The 27,125-nt window shown below is 39.0% G+C and overlaps 2 protein-coding genes across 2 annotated transcripts in view; both read right to left on the bottom strand.

Annotated features, from left to right (window-relative positions):
* LOC137298454 (signal transducer and activator of transcription 5A-like) overlaps positions 1–27,125 on the bottom strand; it is a 51,495-nt gene that overhangs the window by 9,291 nt on the left and 15,079 nt on the right. Inside the window, exons 12-19 of the mRNA XM_067830723.1 lie at positions 26,929–26,970; positions 26,713–26,793; positions 24,055–24,147; positions 22,803–22,991; positions 22,282–22,376; positions 22,005–22,144; positions 20,666–20,812; positions 20,277–20,331 (exon numbers count right to left, since the gene is read on the bottom strand). Of these exons, the coding sequence (XP_067686824.1) occupies positions 20,277–20,331; positions 20,666–20,812; positions 22,005–22,144; positions 22,282–22,376; positions 22,803–22,991; positions 24,055–24,147; positions 26,713–26,793; positions 26,929–26,970 (842 nt within the window). The remainder of the gene's footprint in view (positions 1–20,276; positions 20,332–20,665; positions 20,813–22,004; positions 22,145–22,281; positions 22,377–22,802; positions 22,992–24,054; positions 24,148–26,712; positions 26,794–26,928; positions 26,971–27,125) is intronic.
* LOC137297730 (histamine H2 receptor-like) lies at positions 5,781–6,839 on the bottom strand. The gene has a single exon (XM_067829673.1). It carries the CDS (start codon positions 6,837–6,839, stop codon positions 5,781–5,783), a length of 1,059 nt encoding a protein of 352 aa, XP_067685774.1.

A 27,125-nucleotide genomic window follows, 5' to 3' on the forward strand; every position in this document is an offset into this window, starting at 1 on the left:
CTGGTGAATAGTGGTTGTTGATTCTTTTCCTCTTCACACCTCTGCGAGATGTAACAGCATCTGGGTTGTACTCAGATATCTTCATGATTTCTTTGTTGGCTGACTCCATTCGCGAGGCTTTTTCAGGTGTCTTGGCTGTCGCGGGGTCTGGAAGGCCAACAGGCTGGTGCTTGGTCATGGTAACGAACTTCAGCATGATTTTGCCATTGTGACATTGCACAATTACCGAGGTTTTTTATATGTTAACATGTGTCACCTCAAATTAATTTGAGCAAATCCTTTCTACAGAAGTCTTTCAAGTCGGATTACATTTTTAATTGTTGTCATAAGACAAGTAGTAGCAAGCAATCATGTGATCAAACATGGCAGCGTAATCAAAACATCGTCAGCTCCATTCCATTCTAAGCTTAACAAGTTCAATTCAGGTCACTACTAGTGTGTGGTAATAAGAAATGAACTTCAAAGAATCAGGGTGTCGCATTTTCTGATCAAAACAGCTACCTGACGCATTTTAGACAAGACCTTTGCACTCGCATTAAATTCACGCGTTAATTTCATGATTTACAGTATTCATTCACATAAAACATAGACACTTCAAAACATAACTATAAGTAGTCAAGAGTGGTAGTACTCATTAGATCAAGATTACTTAACTTCTGAAATTGACATTAGCTAGTTCATAGGACAGCATCCAATTTGTTTTGAACTTGGCATGTTGTTTTATGCTATTAAATTGGGTACACCAGTTCATGAGATATTGCATAAACATGACTGTGTAAAGTGTCATGTTGACCTTGAAAATAAGTCAATGACAACAAATCAACTGACGTCTGGGTAACTGCCATGTAAACATGTGTTCTATGTTGTCCATACAAAATAGTTATGAGAGGTTTTCAACAGCTATGATGTGATGTGACAGCTAAGGGAGATAACTGCATAATGCTTTAAGAATACCACTCGGGATAGCTATGACTCAGTTAAAATTTTCATTTCCATTCTGTATGTGCCTATGGAATCCACAGGAGAAAGGCAACCATAATACAGAGGAAATGTTTACACCATAATTAGACAGGTTCTGTTATTAAGTCATGAAATGATTCAGACTGTTTTAATATATAAAATATATTAAAACATATAAAATATGTTTTCCATTTAGATTCATTTGTGATGTTTAACAGCTGTCTTATCCATGAGAGCTTCAACAAATTTACATAGGAAAAACCTTCAACTAGACCAAGACCACCCTCTTTAACAGATTTACACACATAACAGTTCGATCTTGACTGGTTTCCTGCTCCAGAGACATTTGAACATGATATTCAGCTCCATCTGGAAATGACCTGGAAGGCCAAGGAGATCAGGAATAGATAATTCAATTTTGACATCAATAGAACCTTGACAACAGCAATTCCACCGAGTAGTGATTCTTTTCATCCATGTGTTCATAATGATGGATTATCTGTCCCAAGTGAATCAAATCTTGTGATACACTTAGAGACATTCAGTTCTATGTGATCAAATGTTTTCCACCCAAAGACCAAGTGAAATAAATAAATCAGGATGTCTGCAACCCAGATCTTGATGTGAGCAGTGTTTCAAACCACAAAATTACCAAACAACTCGTCAGCGAAAGTTCACTATTGTATGGAAACAATTTATGCTGGGAAGTGCCGTCTGATTCTCTACAATACGTTTGGATGAAACTTCTTTCCTCAACGACCGGCAAGACAGACTTGCATATAACAAATGTTCCATGGGTTGGCCCTGTGGACAAAGCATTCACTCATCACGCCAAGGACACAGACATGATTCCACACCTGGTAAAATGTGTGAAGCCCATTTCTGGTGTCTCCCCCAACCCCACCCTCCCCCAGTGATACTGCTGGAATACTGTTAAAGCAGCATGAAACCACAGTTAATATGTTCTGTGAATAAACTCTTCTCCATTAAACGAGGCAATCTATGGATATGAAGTCGTTATAGCACTGAATCCTATTTACAGATGTACTTGGAAATCAGTGTCTGTTGGGAGAATGATCAATTTGAGCTCAAGGCAAAGGTTGAAGATACTCATCAAGATGAACAAAAGTACAAGAGGTTATCTGTCTTCAGGGAGACATTCCAATAACTTGACCTTGGCAATCTGCTTCCCACAGCTTGAATAGTGGGCTATAAAATATATCAATAAAAATAAAATGGAAAACACAGCCAAGCTCGCACTTCAGACAAATTGGCACTTCTGAAAAACAATCTTTAAAATGCCATATGTACAAACTGCTAAGGGTAGCATATAACTGTGAACAAACCGTATGATCTTTTAAAAAAACATTCCAACATGCAGAACAAGATCAATATTTGAATAACCATGCCATTTAGAATATGGCTATATTATTTGACATATTTAGTGCTCAGGCTGTTCATAAAATTAAAAAGAAGAAGAAGACAAAGTCATCAATACCCTCCACAACAGCAAAGTATCCTTCATGAATATGTCAACAAATTCTGATTATGCCAAATGATTTTTGTGTATACAAGAAAAGTGGGAGGAGAGTAATGAAAAGTTTTTAAAGTTCTTCTTTGGAAAAGAGCACTACCACCAATTTTAGTTCAAGTCAAACTTGTTACCATGGAAACACAGAACAAGAGTCATCAGAAGATGACATATCCCCCCAGCCCCCACATGTTTGAAAGGACAAATTATCTGAGAGTTACTCATTGTTTTTCTAGACTAAGTTTGAATTGTTTCCATGGAATTCATGAAAATTATAAATGCCATATATCTGTAACCAGCCAAGTCACAATTTCAAGATCTGTCTCATATATCTGCTAAGACCTGTTGAAAGATATGAAATGGTTTTCGAGTTGTGCTCTGGGAATGAAGTCCACCCCTCCATTTTGAGACTAAGTCCGAAACATCTCCATGGAAACCAAGAAAATAATACATAACAAAAACCTTTAAAAAAAAGGCACCGATCTGGGGTCTGCCACACATATCTAGAAAGTTTTACTAACAGACATTAAGATGTTTTTGAGTCCTGTCACTTTTCAGACTAGATCCAAAACGTTTCCATGGTAACCAAGAAAATAATAAATGACAAGATCCTGTACATAGCAAAAGGCACCATGTCAGGTTCTGATTGATATATCTACCAAGTTTTGCAGAAAAATATTGAATGGTTTTTGAGTTCTGCTCTGGAAATGAAGCCCATCCCTCCATTTTGAGACTAAGTCTGAAACGTTTCCATGGAAACCGAGAAAATAATAAAGCACAAAAACCTGTATATAGCAAAAGGCACCACTTTGGGGTCTGCAACACATATCTGCCACGTTTTACAAACAGATATTAAGACGTTTTTGAATTCTGCTCTGGAAACGAAGCCCATCCCTCCATTTGGAGACTATGTCTGAAATGTTTCCATGGAAACCAAGAAAATAATAAATCACAAAAACCTGTATATAGCAAAAGGCACCACTTCAGCTTCTGACTGATATATCTACCAAGTTTTGCAGACAATTATTGAACGGCTTTTGAGTTCTGCTCCGGAAATGAAACACACCTCTCACTTTTGAGGCTAAGTCCGAAACGTTTCCATGGAAACCAAGAAAATAATAAAGCACAAAAACCTGTACATAGCAAAAGGCACCATGTCAGGTTCTGACTGATATATCTACCAGGTTTTGCAGAAAACTATCGAACGGTTTTTGAGTTCTGCTCCAGAAACGAAGCCCATCCCACCATAAGACTAACACCAAAATGTTCCATCGAAAAACAAAAAAAATATAAATGCCAAAAATCTGTAGATAGCAAAAGGCACAACCATAGGCTGAGATTACTACGTCTATCAAGTTTCGTCTAAAAATAATGAACGGTTTCTGAGTTCTGCTCCGGAAACAAAATGATTACGGACGGACGGACGGACGGACGGACGGACGGACGGACGGACGGACGGACGGACGAGGTGTCGACTATATCCCCCCTGCATTACATGCCGGGTGGATAAAAATACTTTAGTCATAATTACAAAACTATCAAAATGCACCAGTACACCACCAGAACAATCTATGAGTCATGTTTGGCGAAGAAACAGTGAATGGTTTTAGAATTCAACTCTGGAAAAGAGCACTACCACCAATTTCTGTCCACATCAAACTTGTTGACATGGAAACATCAAAAATATTTCATTAAGTATACCCAAACTACCAAAAGGCACCAGTACACCAGCAGATCTATCTGTGTGGTGAAGAAATATTTGATGGTTTTTAAATTTCTGCTCCAGAAAAGATATATGTGCACAGACTAATGCACTAAGGACGGAAGGATGGAGCGCATTTTAATAACCCCTCCTGCAAAACTCATTGTAGGGGATAAAGATGACCAGAAAGGGAATGTAATTAGGAAAATGTTTAAAATTATACAAAACAGTCAATCTACAGGTATCACTTCAACATCGCAGGAAGACCTGAAATACTGAGTGTACCCATGTGTGTACCCTACATGTTTGTCAATCTACTGAGAAGAATTAGCTGTATATACATAAACAGACTCCTACAAAATACACCAGAAGGGATTTTGCATACTATATATGTACTATTTATGCATACCTTCTCCTTGAAGAACGAACAAACCTCAGAGTTTAGTGTCAAAACATATGAGAAAAAGTAATATATATCCATATAGATGAAACATCTGCAAAGAAATGGAATAAATTGTCATATTTTCACATAACATCTACTCCTCATCTGTTTCCTCCTTGATGTCATCACTGACTGTGTTTTATCAATGTTGTATAGTCAATATCCCCTGCTTTTTTAAATGTATATTTGTGAATGAAAAGGATTTGCCACAAGTTATCTAACTCAGAGATGTCTTTTGGGAAATGAAAATGATATTCCATGGCAGATGCTGTCATACAAATCCACACATAGGTAAACAACACCAAACAACACTGTGTCCTACCGTTAGTTTTTCTGTTTCCGGGGCAGTTTGAGCAATCCATCACATCTTTCTTTCTCCTTTACAAACTCAGTTTATGACATCTAATAACTGCTCCTGAATTCCATGAAGTATGCAGTCCTTACATCACAACATAACACTTTCAAAGACCATGAACAAAATGTTTGTAAAATTTAACAAGAAAACAGGTCAACAATCCTTTAACAAAATGTTTGTACAGTCAAACAAGAAAATAATTCACCAGTCTTGCACTGATTAACGCACCTGTATAAAAAATGCAGACAAATGATGACACTTTGTAAACTATACCCTGAAGAAACTGTTTTAACAATGAAAATACTTAGACACATAAGGAAATTATTTACTGCAAGATTTTCGCTGTCCTTTACTCTATAGATTTCACCACTACTATGCAATCAAGAATTCTTTATATCTGATCACATGACCGTATCTAACATTGCAGAGGCCAATAGTCTGACCCAAGTGTGCAGCATATGCCAGTAAACATTCCCCATATTGATTTTTCCAAATTATATCACAGTTACACTTGTTTCAGATCAAGTGAATCATATATTGTGGATAAATAGGAGGGGGCTTCATTGCTTAGGCTACATTACTGAAAGCAATGTTAATTAATCATAAAGAAACAGTCACTGAAATATATCAGATTTTCCCCAATTTGTATACAAACAACACTTTATATGGAACCCTAGATGAATCCCTAGTCCATAGAACAGCTGGGATGTCCCACTTCGCTTAAACAACAGTGTTGTACTAGTTGGAAAGACAAGAAGTACTTTCAGACCAAGTGTATCAAACCTTGTCTTTAACAACTGTCAGATGCCAGATCAGGAGATATCCTGAACAGTTTTTGGAAAGCAGTTTTAAAACTGCTGTGACTGAGGGCGTAGATTATAGGATTTAAAACTGAGTTTGTAAATGCCAGGTAAAGCACCACATCCATTGCATAGCCTGGTTCACATGCCTCACAGAAGATGAAGACGAGTATTAGGATTGAAAATGGAAGCCATGCAAGCAGAAAGCAGCTGAATACAATTATGATAGTCTTGGTCGTCTGTATCCGTAGTGTGGAACTCCGTCTCCGTCGGTTACCAGAAGACAAGAAGGTCTGTGTCTGATGGTGATGCTTCATGTCCAAGGCTCTCGATATTAGGAAAATTCTCAGATGGAAATATGCCAAGCATGTACATGTAACTAAAGCCCCCACTATCACTGAAAGAAGCAGGAATGTTTTGTCGAAAACTTTGTAATAAATACACTCATCAAAGCCAGAGTTCATTGCAAAATAGGACAAGGCTGTAGTTAGCAAACTGATCGTCCATACCACTGCAATCACCACAGGTGGTAGGTGTGGTTTCAAGGAAATAATCCGGTGGTGCCAAAAAGGATAGCATATCGCCAAATAGTGATCAAATGTAACGACAGTCAAATTCAAGACGGAGGCTGTGACAACCATGAGACAACTCAATAAAGCTAAGTAACACAATGTCTCATTGTAAAACAGGGTGGGCACCAACACACATGTAATGTACAGTGGAATCGTCACAGTTCCTTGCAGCAGGTCGGCAACTGACAGAGAAACCAACAATATATGTCGAAACTGTTGCAGGAAATGAAATTTGCCAACAGCCAGGATGACCACCGTGTTCCCTGCAATGATGCCAAGTGCCAGAATGACCAGATACAGAATGGACAGCACTTTAACAAGTGTGAAATCCTCCATGTTGTTTGAATTTGTACTGTTCATCACCAACAGATGATTTCGGTCACCTTTAAACCCAGACACATTTGTGGAAGTCATGAAGGTGTTCACCAAAACTTGGGTATAATTTGAATCAAGTCCATGAAAAGTCTTCCACAGCATCTTGACAGGGACACAGGTGTTAGGTTTCGTCAGTTGTAAACTTCCTCCAGTGTTAGTAATAGGTTCTGTCTCTCACAATCCATGTTCCCATAACAGTAATGACGTGTTGCATGTGCAGCTACAAGAGGGCCAACGTCATGGCTCTCCACAATAAACCCAATTATCCTGCTAAGATAGTTCTACAACATGACAGCAGTTGTGTTCTGACCAATTGGAGGGATCTTCTGCGAGTATTGATCTACATGAACATAGCCTGCTGACTCTCAGACAGGGAATACGATATCCATCATTGCTGGCTGCTTTGTCATGTAAGGACACCCAGCTAGTTGGAGATCCCCATTCAGTGTGTAATAATTCCAGACAATACTGTAAATGAACTATATATGTCTAAAGTTCTGCAGTTTCTACTGCCATGAAACTTTAAGAACAACAAAGTAATGAATCATGTATCTACGCATAGGTCCTTAAGATAGCATCTAGCAGTCTATTTCAGCATGAATCTCAGTTGGTTACACAACGCCACATTCAGAAAAATGCAAGTTACACAAGAACATCAATTAACATGATTTATCGTTTGAGAAGGCAGTGAAACCCGTATTTGTATGGTTTGATAAAGAAATATTAAAATATTATGCAATTTCAGAATTCATTGCATTTTCATTTTCTAATTGTAAGTATGCAAGTTTTCATTCTTTATGGTCATTTCTTCCATTCTTTCCTCATACATGAATGCCATTTCCTGACTAGCTTAAGTGAACTTCTATTATTTTCAATGTACCCCACTTACAAATGAGGTACAGTTCAATGTACCCCGCTGCCAATGTCAACTCATTCTGTACTTCAAGGTGGTACTAGTTCATCTCAAACAACACTGAATCATGTAAAATGCATGGAAATCTCTTATTTTGAGAATGCAGTGATAGTACAAAAAGATCTACCTCGTATACCGATAAATAAATTTTGCCAAAATGTTTAAATTTGTCCCTGTGAATATTTAGAAGGGAAATTACACTGCAGCGACTTTTCTAAGATAACACCTGCAGGAAAAAACAGCAAGATGCCAGATTCAAATTGTTTGATTCACACAGGTTGACTGAAGTGTATCAACAGTTTGAAATTAACATTGAGGTGTTTGGTAAGATAAATACATTGTTCGGTGGTCCCTCAGGGCTCATGGGTTAATGTACCCTTGACCTTTGTTCATGTAACCCTTGCCCTTTGGGCTCAGGGTATCCATGGTACATCAACCCATGCCCACCTCGTGACCAGTGAACAGCTTATAATGTACACAAAATATATTGTCATCAACACTATTCACAGTACATTTAAAATACTATCTGAAACACGAACATACTGTAGTGGAAATTGTAACATAAAAACGGAAATTAAAAGAGAACATTAAAAAATCATTTATAGTTTGTTTTCAACACCATATGCAGTAATACTCAAACCACTTCTGACCATAATGAACTACAAGGGGTTTGAGATATTAGTTCAATTTACATTTTGTTTCTTATATATGTTTTCTTTCAGATATGTCTGCAGTCATAAATCAAAGAAAAATAAACAGTAATTGCTGCATATGTTTTCAATGTTTACTCCACAATTATATTAGTCCAGTCAGATAAGAATAATTTCATTGTTAATCAGGTTGTACTGTCACACCTCATTGTGTCAACATGAGTCATTGCTAATGATTTGTCCATGGCTTCAGCTATTAGTCAGCTACACTGAAGGGGATTACTCTTGGCTTTACAGTAATCAGTTGTGATCGGCTTGTCAGGAAGCAAATATCAGTTGTACAATATGTGCTATGCTCTCAGATGTAGAAAGAATGTCATAGAGAATACATTATCCATAGCAGACAAATTGAGGATCTTGTAACAGTTTGTTAAGCATGTTTATTTTATCTGTTTCTATGGATCATATTTCTGTGCTTTGTTCTGTCTGTTTGCTCCATTGATCTTCACTTTGTGTGTTGTTCTGTTTGATGTATCAATCCCCATTCTGTTTTGTTCTGTCTGTTTGCTGTATCCATGTTCACTGTGTTGTTCTGTTTGATCCACTGATCTTCACTGTTTTGTTCTGCTTGCTCCATTAATCTTCATGAAATTTTGTTCTCTGTTTGCTCCATTGATCTTCACTATGTGTTTTGTTCTGTTTGTTTGTTCCATCGACCTTTACTCTATATTTTATGCTGTTTGTTCGCTCCATCGATCTTCATGCCATTTTGCTCTGTCTGTTTACTCCATATATCTTCACTGTCGGTTTTGTTCTGTCTGCTACATCATCTCTACTCTGTATTTTCTGCAGTCTGCTGCTCCATCAATTTTTACTCTGTTTATGCCTACTCTATTGATCTTCATTCTGTAATTTGTTTACTTGATGTTTACATACATAATTCTGTATGTTTGATCTACTGATCTTCACTGTTTTGTTCTATCAATCTTCACTGTTTTGTTCTATTCATCTTCACTGTTTTGTTCTTTCATTCACTTTACTGATCTTCACACATTTTTTTTCTGTTTATGCCTACTCTATTCAGCTTCACTCTGTACTTTGTTCTGTCTATGTTTGATCTATGGTTCTTCACTCTGTTTTGCTCTTTGTTTGTTCTGTCCTCCCTTTATCCAAGTCCATTCTGTATGTGTTATGTAGTATGTGGTAGGGGACTGTAAATAATCTAGTCTGGATCAAACAATTCAGTGACTGAAATATCAGACAATATGTCTGCCCTGACAGATCCAGCAGATCCAGAGATGCCAAACCCGAAGTGTTGCAAATAGTAGTTTCAAGGATCAAAATTAGTAGCTTGACCATAAAATTAGCAGTCAACTAAATACTTATCATGATGGTTTCTGAGAAACATAATATGACACTAATCATGAGCAGATTTCTAAATTATCAGCATTACATCTTTCTAGCTGCTTCTTTCTGGCAAAAATGCATTAAATGGAAAACACGTTTTTGTTCTTAGATCTGAACTGTAATGAATTTTCTTCAATTTTCATAGAATTTCTGGTGCACTTGTAGTAGCAAAAATGTGAGGCTAAAATCTTCAGTGACTATGATAAAACATGTGCTTAAAGCTAAATGTGGAGTAAACCCCTACCCACTCAGTCATATTAGCTTAACATACAAGCCAAAGTAAAACAGACCATGGTTTTACTTCTAGCAATAATGCTGCATTTGACACTGGAATTAGCGTCAACACATGTGGAGAATCAATCCTGGTCTACATAACCACTTTAACCATGTTTCAGCACTGTCTTCAAATACATGATTACAGCTACAGATTATGTCATGACGTCATTATGTTATGACATCACAATGCGAGAGTACACAAAGAGCTTAATGACATTACATTAGCAGTTATAGTGACAGTGGTAACGATGAATATATAACTTGTATACACTGTGAACCTATTAAGGATGACAGAACTATCATTTGAAAGAACAGGAATACGTTAAATATCTTTTCTTGTTCCCTATTTGTCAATGTAAGTGCCAAAGGGGGTGAACCTTGCTTTTAAAATGTTTTTACTCCAAAAAGCACTCGATTTGTACAACAAAATGAAACACACACACACCTCCCAAAACCCCGAATCCACAACCCATGAGATTGCTGAGGCCAGTGACCAACATTTTACAGGTTGGTCCTTCCAGAGTAATCATTTATTTGTTTTGGTGAAATTCACTTCAAAATCCAAGAAGCCTCTTACTGTTTTTGAGAGACTACACAAAATGCATTGTTTCACTATATGCTCTAATTAACCCTACGAATTGCAAGATTTACAAAACTATAGTTGTAAACTAGGTACAAACAACATAAACTTGGAGGCAGAATATAAACATATTCCTCTTGTCACAACTTAGTTCTTTCAGTTTCAATGAGCTTCTTAAACAGATTCAGCAACCCATGCTTGCCATAAAGGGCGACTATGCTTGTCGTAAGAGGCGACTAATGGGATCGGGTGGTCAGGCTCGCTGACTTGGTTGATACATGTCATCGGTTCCCAATTGCGCAGATCGATGCTCATGTTGTTGATCACTGGATTGTCTGGTCCGGACTTGATTATTTACAGACCGCCGAGTCCGGACCACACAATCCAGTGATCAACAACATGACCATCCATCTGTGCACTTGGGAACCAATGACATGTGTCAACCAAGTCAGCAAGCCTGATCACCTGATCCTGTTAGTCGCCTCTTACGACAAACACAGTCGCCTTTTATGGCAAACATGGGTTGCTGAAGGCCTATTCTACCCCAGAACCTTCACGGGGTAACGTGTTGTAACGTGTCATGTTTGTAACACAGTCTAAGTAAACTTATCCTCAGTACTTTTCGTTACTGAGTCTAACAAAACCTTATGGGAGGTCGAGTCAGGTAACCTTTGAGATTGACCAATCAGAACAGAGCTTACCAAATTGTGAAAGTGGATATTTGCACATATTTTATCACAAAAAGATTCGTACCCGAATGATTCCCAATGCTGTTTAGCGTATGCTCACTTCCGGGTGATGCACACGGCGTATGTACAACCATGACAACGGTGAGTAAACAGTCGCTGAAAATAGTGTTTTTGGCAGTATTCAAGCATGTCATCTTGCGGAAATATTCGCTAACGGTAACCATGTCAACAGAAACCCCAAAGCGTATATACTGCAGGTCAAATAACTGTTACATGCGGGTTTTTGTTTGTGGAGTGATCTGTGTCAGTGACCTGAATAATGTGAAAGTCCCTCCGATCACTCTGATAGTAGCCGTTGTCTGATTGGTTGAATCTATTTAACCGTCTCGCGTTTGATTGGACGGTCATTGGTCGCTCAGAGGTTACCTGACGCGACCTTCTACTAGGATTTGTTAGACTCAGTGGTGGAGTGTAACAAAATACACTGAGACTATGTTTACTTAGACTGGTTTGTAACATGTACATTCTCTTACAGAGTTTAGTGATTGAGTGGGTTAGATCATCTTGTTCCCTCGGTCCAACTGAACTTATTTAATTTTGTTATTATTTCCACTGATAATCTGATCAGGGAAAACTGTAAACAAACTGAAACCTGATGGACACTGACCAGTTAAAAATATATAAATCATTCACTCAGTTGTAAATAGCTCTCATCCAATATCATACTGATTCAGCAATCATACTGTAATTTTGTTTGACCTGGTCAGTGAATACTTTTATCATTGTCATGTCTTTAGCTTTATAATCTTCCATATCACATGACTCTTTTGGGGGATATATCCTCATAAGCAATACTTATGTTTCTTAAATTAGCTCCATATAATTTTTGTAACAAATGATAATGAATACCAACAGAACTTGAAGAAGTGTACTGATAAAAGATAATGATGACATATTGCCAGCTAAAATATCGCAGGTTGTCAATGTCCAGCAAGCAACAATGTAGACAGACTAAGATGAGATCAACAGATACGGCAAGCGAAATGTGCTCGGTCTGCTTTGGATGTTAGTTAATTAAGCCTTAGAATCCTATTAAACATTCCAACAATATCTCTGCAGCCTATAAAAAGATATGTCTAAACCAGACAATTCAATAATCAATATTAATAGTAAAGATCCAATTTGTGGAGTGATAAGCATTTGGCCAAGTCATCAAGCCTGACGACCAAATCTCATTAGTACCTTAATACTGTGGAACCCCAAATGTTCATGAAGGCCTCCGAGCCATGTGAACCCCACGCCTAAATCAGTCAGTTTTAATATGCTAAAACACAGATGTTATCTACCAAAGTATTACTTGACAAAGTAGAAAAATTTGAGCTGATCAGCAATGGACTGAGACAGACAGGCAGATAGTGAGTGAGTGAGCGTGTTCTTACAAAGGCTTTTAGCAGTATTCCAGCAATGTGCCCATACAGGGAATTAAACCTGGATCTTCAGTATGACCAGTGAACGCTTCAACCACTAGGTTGCCCTACAGCCCGACAGGCAGACACAAAGACATGCACAAACATCATGTTTCAGTGAGCAAGTGAAGGAGTAAGTGAGTGAGTGTACATTTATGCTGCTTTTAGCAAAATTCCCGCAATCTCACGGCAGAGAACACCAGAAATGGGCTTCACACATTGTATCCATGTGGGGACTCCTTGGCGTGACAAGGAAACGCCTTAACCATGCCGTCCTCTGTGTTAAAATGAAACAAGAGCAATATTATGAAATGAAAAACAACAAACCCCCCCAAAAACATGAGAAAAAACATGCAAACTGCTCATGTGTCTGAAAGAATGCATCAGACAATCACACAGGTCACAAAGTACTATTTCATAAGTTCTTTGCCACACTGAAAAACCTACAAGAGCCTTTTAGACTAACTGTCCCTGGAAATGACTTCTCATTATGAGAAAGATGGAACCTCATGTCAGTTCTCGTGTATGGCCTCCTGACTTCATTTATGTCTGTCCAAGTGACACGTAGAAGTAACAACTTGAACACTATCATGTCCAACCTCAACCAGCAGTGACAGGTATTAGTTCAATGACAGATGGCTGGAGGGATTTGACGCCTTTTAGTTGGAAATGATATCACTGTGTGATAATTACATGAAGATTACCTGCCTGTGATAACAGCTCCAAAATAAATCAATAATCCTTGACAAATAGTGAATTTAAATGCTGAATATGGCCATGGTTTGAAACATTTTGTCAGAATTGTGCATGTTATGAAATAAATAGCTGATTTGCTGAGTTAGAGAATGTTTTTGATGGGTTTGGGGTGAGGGGTGGGGGTAAGGGGGAAGATGGGTTTGTGGTGAGGGGCGGGGGTAAAGGGCAGATGGGTTTGTGGTGACGGGTGGGGGTGAGGGATAGATGGGTTTGTGGTGAGGGGCTGGAGGTAAAGAGCAGATGGGTTTGTGGTGATGGGTGGGGGTGAGGAGTAGATGGGTTTATGGTGATGGGTGGGGGTAAGGGATAGATGGGTTTGTGGTGAGGGGTGGAGGTAAGGGGCAGATGGGTTTGTGGTGAGGGGTAGGCGTGAGGGGTAAATGGGTTTGCAGTGAGGGGTGGGGGTGAGGGATAGATGGGTTTATGGTGATGGGTGGGGGTAAGGGGTAGATGGGATTGTAGTGAGGGGTGGAAGTAAGGGGCAGACGGGGTTATGGTGAGGGGTGGAGGTAAAGGGGTTATGGTGAGGGTGTACGGTGGCCAAGTTGTGGTGGACGTCATGGGGTGGAGTTGAGATAAGGTTTGGCATGACTGTTGTTTAAGTGAATGGATTGTGTGTTCAGGCTGTGTTCCATTATGTTGGCTTTCATTTAGAATTTGGTCAGTGCCCAAACGTCTAGCCATTCCATGCATGAAATAGAAGTGATAGCCCCCATTCTGCTGTCCATTCAAGTTCACTAATTTTACTGCTGGGAGCATCGATTAGGTCTGACGAAATTAAATATCTCTCTTGGCTTGTTTGCAACTAACTGGAGGCCTCTAGCATTCATTGACAAAATAATAAACCCATCCATTGTCATACATTGTTTCACTAATAATACCAATAAATCTACACTCGTCTTGTGTGCAGTGAAGTTGAAAAATCTTGCAGCATACAGATGCCGAGTAGAAGTGTGAAGAAAAGAAGGAAGTTGGTAGCAAATGAGAAATGAGAGGAGATAAAAATAAAATGGTTACCTGAAAGCCACCCAACTGCATTACATAAAGGGCCAAGAGGTAGAGCATACAAATGAAATGTAAATATACATTATACAACTTAACATATGGATTAAAACTTAGCATTTCTAAGTCACCATATTGCTATGTATAACAGAGAAACTTGTAGAAATTTAGAATCTGGTCATCCCTTCGAACCACTCATACTATCATAGTATGGTCTGAACAGTTATCTGACTTGGGTCTTTACAAAGTGCTGATGTCTCTGAGTCTAGTTAATGATGTACGGGCAAAGAAGACCTATGTTAACTGGAGCCAAATTGAGCCCTAGAGGTAAGGACCTGATCAGAGTGTCCACTGATAAAGATATGCACTTCACTGTGACAATTTGCCCAATCATTTTCACATCAGACAGTTTCCTTTCCTGTGATCATAGTGGAGTATCTGAATGATGTGTGAAGAGCAGCTCCTGCAACTAGTATTGAAGGGATACTTGTTTCCACCATACCAAAACATGAGCTGGTTAATTCACACACATGAAAGAGACACATCTTGTGATCATTTCCAGATCATGGCTTCTTTCATCAAATCAAACAATATCAACAAAAACGACAGTATGCCACAACATTTGAATTATTTTGCCAGGTCAATGATGTTAGATATCCTATCTATTCCACTCACTATCATAATACTGATCAATACAGCTGGTGTCAAAGTTGATACAGATCATTAGACTCTAAATTATAGAATAATTTAATCAAAGACAAAACATTTGTTTTAAAGCACCGCTTTCCTTCTTTATAAGGATCAAGTGGAGTGCTTCTGTACTTCATGTTTTCCACCTAAAGCAGAAGGTAACTGATGATAACAGCAAATTATGTAAATAAATACGTAACATTAAGTAGTATGCACATAATTGTAACATGACAGAATCAAGCAATTTTCATACAGGGTTGTTAAATTCAAACATCATTCAAAATTTGTGTGTACCAATACCATTAATTGAACCACAGGTACACAACTTCAAATTGAATCTCATGTACATCACAAAGACAACAACTCTTTTGAGCCACAATCAACAATATGCAATTATCAATTAAGTGAAAGGTGCAATTTCAAAATGATTACAATTGTCAACTTAATGCAAGGACCAAGTCCCTACAGTGTCAAAATATTGCAGCTGTCAAGCATGGGCAACCATCACCTAGCAACTAGGCCACCTTACTGCTAGCCGACAGTGTCAGCTAAACCCTGATGCTTACAAGTACAAAACTTAATTGTAAAAAGAGTATGAATTTATCTTATCTGATTCTTGACTCTTTTAACACAATCCTTTACATGTGTTAACTCACATTGACACTCAAAAAGTCTAGGGTGACAGTTTTAGCTTATCAAGGATATTATCAGCTTTGCTACTACATGCCAGATGCCAAATGGAAGGTCTAATATTAACAAAATTTTATGAAATTTTTGTAAAAATGAAGAGTATGTTTATTGCATTTTCTACAAAATGCAATTAAAACTTAATTAACTTGGTTCTGAATTAAGATTTAACACCTCAATAACATCTCTAAGATTTGGTCTTATGGAAGAGTAGACAAGATTAGTCAAGCCACTTGTCAGAAAACCTGAACATTTAGGACTTTAGTTAAGACACAGAGGACCATCTGAATGTATTGAAGTAGTACAGCTCTGAAAATCCCCAGTCAGTTAAATCAGATCCATTAACAAGCACTGACCCAGTTTCTCCAACTGTACAAAGGCGACCAAACTTTTCTGTTCCATGTAATGCAATTATATTTAAATTGCTTTTCCTTGGGTGCAATCCTAATAAAGACTGTAATTGTTCAAACTGACTTATCACTTATCACTATTTCTGTATAATTAACTGTTAATTATTGTTTGATGAACTTGATAAGGATGTGTTGTCAAAACTAGTGTTTCAGAGCTGTTCTTTTCAATAACCGGCCACATTATAATAATATAAAACATGGACAACTTTGCTATGTAACCCAGAACTTATCCTTTTTTCAGAAAAATGAATGACATAGTTAGTAATTCTACAGTTTCCTTAAAAGTTCCACCCATACTTTCAGACATTGAGAAAGTGATACAGTAAATTGCAAATGATGCACATTAATTTGACATTGCCATGGTCTGGCTGGTGTATTCACCCGTGGTGTTTGACGACTATCACACCTTCCCCACCGGCAGAGTTGAAAGCATTTAAGTACCTAATTACATGAGATTGGAACAGAACCAGACCTATGTATTTTCTGACTAAGCCAATACAAATGTATCTAATCTCCCTTGATATAAAATCAATCTGCTTCAGACATGTAACTGATTCTCCAATTACGGCTTGTGGTCATGAAACAATCACACAAATCCTCACCAGTATATCTGAAATAGATCATACTATTAAAGGGTCCAGCAAAGTGTGTCAGCAGAGTCATCACTAATGGCAGATGAAATTCCTGTCAATGTCTATTATGACACTGTCATTGTTCCAGATTCTGGGCTTTTTGACCAAATTGCAGCGCTATGTAACTTGTACTTAGCTAATACAAAGCTTGTAAAACTAATGCTCGAAATATACACAATCCTCATCAAATAATTAGGGTTGTTTGTTTGCTTGTTGGACGTTTAATCTGCCTTCAGTAGTATTCAACTTTTCAAGGCAGTCAATAATAGAATCTGGACCAGAAAACCTAGTGACCAATACCATGAGCATCATTCCACACCATACTGACTCTGATGACACACAAGCAAACAGACCACCCAATCCCTAAGGTTGCCACATCAACTCACATATCACAACAGAAATGTTCACTAACTCCTTGCATCTCACTAGACCTCTGTCTCCTGATATAAGCCCCCTACTTCCCAAGTGTCCCTTCAGTCACATACTACCAGCATGGATGGTAGGGACAATTATCACAGGAAACAACAAGTGATGAGTACTGCTCGTGTTATTTCCCTACAACTAATGTTTTACAACTTGAGTTATACTGGTTAAGTACATCAGAGCCATACATGCTGTGCTGCTGCTGCCACTATATTCTGCATGTAATTTACTCATTCCCCCATTTCCAACCCACGAAGAAGTAAAAAAAACAACATCACCTGTGTAGAAGAGGGTTTTTACGCCAATAAACACCATATTCAATAATGATGTTTTAATCCTTTCTATCCCACAGCACAATCACTGTACCAGATAAACTAAAAATGCTTTATGGTTCAACTTCTTTATTATACAAGGTCACAACGTTTCAAGACAGATCCTAGTCTCTTCTTCAGGTGAAGTGAGGGTAAAACTAATGGGTTGTAGTATATATACACATAACAGTAGACCGATAACAATGGGTAACAATATATACAGGTTTTCCCATTGCAAGATATACATTGTTACCCATTGTTATCGGTCTACTCTTATGTGTATATATACCATAAAGCATCTTTAATTTGATTTCTCCAACTTCTAAATGCCTTTGAAACAACTTGTAACAGATAACTCGTGATGGTCCCAGGGTAGAATAGGCCTTCAACCCATGCTTGCCATAAAAGGCGACTGTGCTTGTCGTAAGAGGCGACTAACAGGATTGGGTGGTCAGGCTCGCTAACTTGGTTGACACATGTCATCAGTACCCTACTGAGCAGACCGATGCTCATTTTGTTGATCACTGGATTGTCTGGTCCAGACTAAATTTTTTACAGACTGCCGCCATATAGCTGGAATATTGCTGAGTGTGGTGTAAAACTAAACTCACTCACTCATCGTACCAAATACAAAAGAATTAGCATGCCAACAAATCTTTAAATAAATTTGTCATTTAATTAGATAATTTCATTAGATAATTAAAAATATTGTTCATGTTCATTGTATCCCAGGCATTATACTTTCAATCTTCTCCATAGATTTTAATCACTACTGCTTACAAATTACATCTAAATCATGTGTGAATAACACACCTTTGTTTAAAGTAACCAGACTCATACCACTACTAGATTTTAGCTGACAGAAAATGGTTGCATTTATCAAACTACTATGCTTGACTCAACTGTCGTATTTGTGGCAGATTAACTTTTATGTTAACAAACCTTTGATGATTATGAGCCAAATGTTTATGACAAACATTTTCTGACCATCAGGCATACCATACTAACAGTGATGTAGGATCTGTCTCGAAACGTTGTGACCCTGTATAATAAAGAAGTTGAACCATAAAGCACTTTCAGTTTGATTCCTCCAACTTCTAAATGCCTTGAAACAACTTATACGACATCATCATGGAGATGAGGCAGTCTCAGCGCTCAACCGATTGACCAACTTCATCAAAACTGAACTCATATAGACCAAAACAGAACAAAAATCACCAAAATAGGGAAATAAACTTCCCAAACTACTACAATACCCTCTAAAACCAAAACAAACCCACTGTAACGGAAAACTAATTGTTTGAAATAGAAACAAAACTCACACATAGGCTACCACAGCACCCGAGAATGGTGGCCAAGTGTACAAAAAGGCAGTCATAGCATCCTGAATCAGCATAAATATCATCGAAGATGGCAGTGAGGATGCCAAGGCAGTCATAGCATCCCGAAGCAAAGATGGCAGTGAGGATGGGGAGAAGAATAGACTGTGGTGAATAATGCAATATGCCACCATGAGTCTAATCTTTAAAATATGATATAGGGATATAGCACATGGACCCCCTCCTGCATTAATCTTCAAACCAATGTTCATACTTCTCAGTGTCAAGCTTGTGATTCAGCAAAATTTGGTCACCCAAACAGACTGGTGTCTGTGTAATCCCCCAATGTAGGCAATCAGCAAATTTGAAGATACTGAGTAAAAACAGTTTATGAGATATCACATTAATGAGAATTGGGATGTATGTACAAATGGACGCAGCTGAATACATAGTTCCTCGTTCTACACTGCAGCTGAAGACAAATATGAGAGTCATTAGAAGATGACATATCCCCCTGACACCCACATATTTGAAAGGGCAAATCATCTGACAGTTACTTTATGTTTGTGTAGACTACGTCTGAACTGTTTCCATGGAACTAATGAAAAATATAAATGCCATATATCTGCAAACAGCAAAAGGTACCACTTCAAGATCTGTCTAACATATCTGCCAAGATCTGTTGAAAGATACCAAATGGTCTTCGAGTTGTGCTCTGGAAACGAAGCCTATCCTTCCATTTTGAGACTAAGTCCGAATTGTTTCAATGGAAACCGGGAAAAACTAACAAGAGTAATCAGAAGATGACATATCCCCCCGGACCCCACATATTTGAAAGGACAAATCATGTGACAGTTACTTGATGTTTTCTTAGATTAAGTTTGAAACATTCCACGGAAGTCATGAAAAGTATAAATGCCACATATCTGTAAACACCATTACATGCCGGGAGTATAATAAGGCATACTCATCTGTGATGTTGTTAACTGTGTTCAGGTGCACCCATGTAACATAACCAACTGTCCAGATTATCTGGACATGAATCAGTGTGCTGAGGTTAGTGTTGCTTGGAACAAACACATATTATTTAATCACAGATTGGTAGCTCATCACTATTCCCGGAGGACAGCCTGCATTAATGCAAGTTGTGGCACTTTTGCGGCACACACTAGCATGGGTCTTGTGCTCATGGGTCTTTCACATTCATGGAGATTCTGGAATTGAAGCCCATTATCATATCCTGGAACATCTAAGTTCCAGAACTCTGCACACCAAGTTTTAAGAAACCAGGACCACCATCGGCCCACTGAAGGTAAGAAGGTACTCACATGACATTGACCAGGGTGGGTTTGATGTAGCCATCTACAGCAGAACTAGGCTGCTCTGGAACACAAACACAACATGTAACTGTCAGGTTCAGTACTCCCCTGGGAGTTTAGAATAATAACTGTATTCACTTAGACACAGACTTTTGTGGTATTTATTATTCAATCATATTGTCATTATTCATCATCATCATCATCATCATCATCATCATCATCATGAATGAGATCTGCTATATTTAGCCTAACAATGGGTGAAACATTTCTACCTGAATATAACAGGTGCAGCAAAACCACTGGGCTAACCCACTCTATGGTCACACCATGGTAAGTGTGCTACAACACTGTTCACCATTACTTGATGGTTATTCCAACAAGGATTGAGTTGTGGTTACCTGGATTTGACACATAATACTTGGAGAAGGCCTGATTCTTCGGTATGTCTGGATACAGGTAGGCCAAGTTGCTGAGGTCCTTGATTCTGTCGGCCAGACCTCGGATGGAGAAGTCTTTTGATGTGAATGGAGCCAAGTTCCACACCTCTGATATGAGAAAGTCATACATATAACATTTCCAGCATGTCCTGGTAATGTCAGTTTGTTTGATTAAATATATAGAGCATCATACTAGAGCATTTAGTAGGATAAAAACATCCTGTTATTCACACTCATTTCTTCCTCACTCTGGTTGAATGAGTGAGTGTGTTGAGTTTTGCGCTGCTCTCAGCTGTATTCCAGCCATATGGCAGCGGTCTGTAAATAATTGAGCATGGACCAGAAAATCCAGTGATCAACAGCATGAGCATTTATCTACACAACTGGGAAGCGATGAAATGCATCAACCAGGTCAATGAGCCTGATCACCAGTTCCCATTAATGCCTCTTACAAGTATAGGTTACTAAAAGATCAATCCTAACACAGATCTTCACAGGGCTAATGCATAAATATGTCATTGTAGGAGAGAAGTAAGTTCAGAGAACTGGATCTTTCTTTCCTACCATGACACCTTCGAGTTTAATACGTAAGGTCAATTCTGATGTTCTATAATAATTACATTATCTATTCATGACACAGACTGTTTTCACGTCACTACCAGTACCAAAACTACCACAACTGCACAAGGAGGGTATCACACATGTATACACGAGAACGTATTCCTCCACCTGACATCATTAAACAAGTGCAAGGTTTTGATCAAGAAAGAAACAAAACAGAATACCCTTTGTCACAAAACAACAAAAATGTTTCAAAGATTTCATTTTGAACAATCTTTAGAGATCACACCATCTTTCAAATGTTTCTGATCTAAGTACTGGCAATAGATCTGGTTGTCATGTTATACAGAAATGGGAGGGTGATATAGATATCGATTGCTGTATTACATGGCTGTACTCTATCTTAAGATAAAATGGGTATGCAAGAACAACAAAGAACTTATGGCAACTGTCAAATGTTGGGTATTTTCATACCACTGGAGACTCAACATGTGAGTAGGAACTGTTGCAGAAGGCATTTTTGTATAAAAAAAGAAATAGCAATTTTTTCACAAGAGGTACAAAAGAGAAAAACACCAGCATTCAAAGACGACATTATCATTCTGGCCAGAAGTGACAGAAGTGTTGAGTCATGAACGTCTGATTTCAGGTTCTAGATACTGCAGGTGTCACATCTGCATGAGAGTTGAGCTACAAAGGTTTGCGCATAGTTGACTAAGTGTTGGTGCAACAAACTTACCAAGCTTGCCGTTGTCTGCTACCCAGGCAATTGTGATGCCACCCATCTCAGAATCACTATATCGCAGGAGGAATGTTCCATTGGGCTTTGTGAGGAGCCATTCCTGGGCCTCGAACTTGCTGATGAAGCCGATAATTGATCTGGAAACAACAAAACAAGACATATCATCCTCAAATAATATTTTCTCCTCCACTCCTATATTGTACAAACACCTGCGCTCTCATGTTGTAAGCTTTCTGCACATTCATACATTGCATGTCACATGTCCAGTACCTACCCATCATTCCACGGCGCCTTCAGGTGCTCCTTCGTCAGTTTCAGTACTGCGTAGAACCACTCCCAGAAGGTGAAGTTCCTTCCTGGCAATGCCTCCTGGGTAAAGATGCAAACCAATGACAAGAACATACTCCATATTATTGGGTATTGATCAGAAGTCAGCACACTCAACCATCCTTCATGTCATATAATGATACAAAACTCATCTGATCCTCATCATTGCATGTTTGTGGCAAGTTTTGGGAACTGAGGACGGACACCAATCAACAAATTATTCTACCAGGAATCATTGATTTTGCCAAAGTTGACATGGGCCCCTCAAAGTCAATATTTACCTAGGCCTCTCAAAGTCAAAACATACCTGGGCCCCACAAAGTCAAACCTTACCTGTGCCCTCAAAACCAAAACATTACCTGGGCCCCTGAAAGTCAAAGTTTACCTGGACCCTGGAATTCAGCTTTCTTACATTGATATTGGAAAGCGTCCAAGTACTAAGGTAACTAGTGAAAGAGTGACCCTGACCTTGTTAAAATGTGCCCAAGACACTTGCATGCTGGTGTAGTCATCACTCTGTCCCAGGATCTTGCTGGCCAGGTACTTCATGTTGTTGTCAGTCAGCCCTCTGCCAGTAGCAGCCTTGAACTTCACGTTCAATTGTTCAGCCAACAAAGGCCAAGGTACCGATTCTGGTACCTCAAATGGATTGCGCCCCTGGAGTAAAGCACTCATGAGGTTTGAACACGCTAATGTTCTATCAAATGACTTCAATAGACTATGCTTTTCTTTCGTTTACACTTATTGTTGAAGTTGGCAATATTCCAACTCAACACAGCCATGATGTACTGGAATCTGGGTCTGGCCAGTCACACTTCAAGCTGAAGACATGAGCACCATCTCTCACCACAGAGATCTGATCACACAACTATGCAAGTCTGAATTCTCAACTTAACTTATTCACAATTACACCACAAAACGGTGCCAGAAACCTGTCTCCATGGTTACCATAGACAAAAATGGTAGACAACTGTTTCTAGTTCGCTAGTGTTCTTCATAACACTTTTTGTGCATTATATTTCTTACATGAATTCAATTCAAGTCATTGTTTGCTATTCTACTGACTTACCAAACATTTTCATTTGTTTACATCAGCATCAAAGTCCCTCCCACTAATGTGGTAATGTTTTTTGATTGGCTGATAACAGAATGGATGGCAAATGTGTTTCATTATTGCCCAGAACGATGTCACTGATTTTGTGTCACACAGTCAGTGAGTGTGTTTAGTTTTACAATGCACTCAACAGTATTCCAGCTGTATGGTGGCTGTACATTATCAAGTCTGGACCAAACAATCCAGTGATCAACAGCATGAGCATTGATCTGCGCTACTGGGAACTGATGACATGTTCAGCCAAGTCTGCAAGCCTGATCACCCAATCCCATTAGTTGCCTCTTACAACAAGCATAGTCACCTGTTGTGGCAAGCACCATTCTACTCTGGATCTTCATGGTTCCAGTGAAGATCTTATTGTTGAAGCATTCATACAAACCTACAGCAATTTGTTTGTGGCAGTTATGGAGTTTCATACATCAAAACTGTTTTTTTTTTCTAAACATCCAAAAGGAAAAGAGATCAATTCTTAATTTAAAAAACATTGAGCTAAACATTTTACGGAATTAAATATGAAAAGTTTCAAAACAAAAACAAAGCTTTCTTGTTCATAGTGTCCATAGATGCACATCAAATGGGAAATAACTCTTTGATTTGTCAACTTACAGGTGCAGAGAAAGCATTGTCCCACAAGATGGTTGCTAAGGCATTGCATTCCTGGTTACCATGGACAGTCACCACAACAGGTAATGACAATGTCTGAAACAAAACAATTGCAGGTAAGTTACAGGTAAATTGCAGGTAGTTATTGTGCACAATGACCTGTTAAATACATCAGTGTACAGACTTCATTGATACCCATTTATTGCTGGTTGACAGTAAGGACGGCTCTTGCTACAGGAGCTTATATAAGGAGATATTAGTTAAAAATGAAACATACAGCTTTATGGATTACAATTTCTTGTTTATTACGTTGAGCGACGTTTCGATGTAGATTCTTACATCGTTTTCAAGCTAAATGTGAATAGAGTAAACAAGTGGTACATAACTGGAAGAGGCCAGTAGGGAACGAAAACAACAAAGAGCACTAATGATAAAGCCAATGACGAGTGGGATTAAGTAGTAACAATAAGCAGACACAATGCCTAGATAGTCTATGGTTTGATTAGTTCTTCATAGGCCAATGGCATGTAGTATATCCATGGTCTCTATTGATCAAAGAATTATTGATATATGAATTACCACATTCACAGTTGATCTTTTAAATCACTCCTTTTGGGGGGATGCATGCTAGAGGGTGGGTTACAGCCATTGGCTTATAGGATGGTCATGACGGTTGGTGAGCCAGAGAAGATGGTGTTGATGCCTGCTTGGTGTTTTAGGAGCCTGCTGATTTGATCACAGGTCTAGCCAATATAAGGAACGGTAATTCTAATGGGGACAGTTTCTTTCTTGGTCAGTTTGGGTTTGTCCTAGAGTGTGGTGGAGATGGTCCTCTTGATTAGGTTAGATGGATACTAGCTGAAGTTGGTGAAGACATGTTGTAAGTGGCTGAGTTCCTGTTCTAGGTCATCACTGCTGGAACAAATATTCTTGGTGCGTCCTGTCAGGGTTGAAATGACACCAGACTTGATTTTAGGAGGGGTGGTTGGAGCTGAAGTGAATGTTCTCGTCAGAGTGGGTGGGTTTCCTGTAGACTGTGGTTTTGATCTTCTTGTTGCAGGGGTGTTGAGGTGCTGGAGTAGTGAGGTGGGATCTTGGTCTTTCCTGAGGATAACAAAGGTATCATCCACCTTCCTATACCAGCAGACAGGATGGATGGGGAGGAGGCCAGGGTGTTTTCTTCAAAATGGGTCATGTAGATTTCAGTGAGAATAGGGGAAAGAGGGGATCCCATGGGGAGACAGTGGATCTGTCCAAAAATGTTGTCTCCCTAGGTGAAGTAGGCAGACATTATACAGGATTTGGTGAAGCTGATGATGGAGTCTATGGAGAGGTTGTTGTCAAGGGGTTGGTCCAGGGTGGAGATACACTGACAGAGGATTTGTAGCGCTTCTTCGGTAGGGACGTTGGTAAAGAGGTGAAGAACATCCTAGCAGATCATATAGTCAGGTTCAGTGATGCTGCTTATCTTTTGGCAGAAATCTGTGGAGTCTTTGATGTAGGAGTTAGCTGTTTTGCCTTGAGGGGACAGTATTTGGGTGAGGTACTGGGCGATGCTGTAGAAAACTGTGTCCCTTGAACATATGAGTAGTCTGGGCTTGATTGGGTCTTTGTGAATCTTAATGGTGGCATGGGCGTAGGGAGGTTTTGGGTGCAAGGAAGATGATACTGTTCATGAAGTTCATGATACTGTTGGGTGGTAATCTCAAAGGTGTCTTTCAGGCATTTCAATGTGGACCTGTGTTGGTGCTGAAGTGAGCTGGTGGGATCTTTCTTGAGTTTTCTCTAGGTGGTGGGGTCAGTGAGCATCTTGTTGACCAACTCAGTCCCTTGTCGGCTGGGACCATGGCAATGTCTGGGTCTTGATTGAGGTCCTTCAAGTCTAGTTTCCCCAATGTAGTGTCATATAACTCACTTTAGATCAGTGTGTGAAAGGACCTCTGCTGTACTGGTGGTCGTGTCAATATTTATGGAACAATCTGCCTGCAGCACTTGGTTGGCACAAGCCAACCTGACACTTTGGGGCTAAAATTTAATATGTAAATAAAAACTAATACAGTGAGTGAGTATAGGTTCATGCCACTTTCAGCAGTATCTCAGCAATGTCATGGCAGGGGACATCAGTAATGGACTTCCCACATTGTACTCATGTAGGATAACGAACCAGGGTCTCTGGCGTTACGAGTGAAGGCTGTAACCATTAAGCTATCCCACTGCCCCCCAAGTTACAATATGGGGGTTTTTATGATCTGCATTATCACCTATATGTGAGAAGAACTTCCGTTGATTGTACCGAACAGACATGATAACACAGCCATGAAAGAGTGAGTGTTTGAGTGTGTGCGTGAGTGAGCAAGTGAATGAGGCTTGAATCGATGCAGATATTTACCACTTAAAACCAACTGACGTAGAAATGGTGTCCTGTGTACTGTTGAACTAACTTTTGGTTCTACATCTACTGAATCAGTCAGAAGCTGCACTGTTAGACATGTGAGAAAGCGAACTACAATGTGTTCAGACCTTACGTCCACTAGAGACCATGCTAACAAACATCACATACACTGCTTGGTATAAATTATTGAACTTGACATGTAAACATGTTTGGTGGGGATCAAACATAACTTGTAGAACACTGTTCTCTCCAGAAACATAGATACTCACCCATACTTGAAACACAAGTTCATTGCCTCCGACGTTAAAGTCTGACTGGAACAGGATGCAGAACTTCTCCTCTGTTACTGCCTGAAGAAGATATAACAGGTGTAGACTGTGGAGTTAGTTTGATGCCACTCTGCAATATTTCAGCTATAGCTACTCATTTAGGTTCACAGTTTCATCAGTTACGCTTTCCTTCCAAAATGAAAGATGGCTTCTTACCTCAGTACCTTTCCTATCTGCCCTCTTAATTTTCTTCAGTTGCTGAAAGCAAAATGTCATCATTATGCACAGGATTTGTTTTTTGTCATCTTTATCCGAATCATTATTACAAGCAAAACCTAACTATGACTATCATTCCAAGACATCACCATGGCAACCATCAGCATTCCAAGACATCACCATGGCAACCAACACCA

The sequence above is a fragment of the Haliotis asinina genome, chromosome 10 (genome assembly GCF_037392515.1).
Source record: "Haliotis asinina isolate JCU_RB_2024 chromosome 10, JCU_Hal_asi_v2, whole genome shotgun sequence".
Lineage (NCBI taxonomy): Eukaryota > Metazoa > Mollusca > Gastropoda > Lepetellida > Haliotidae > Haliotis > Haliotis asinina.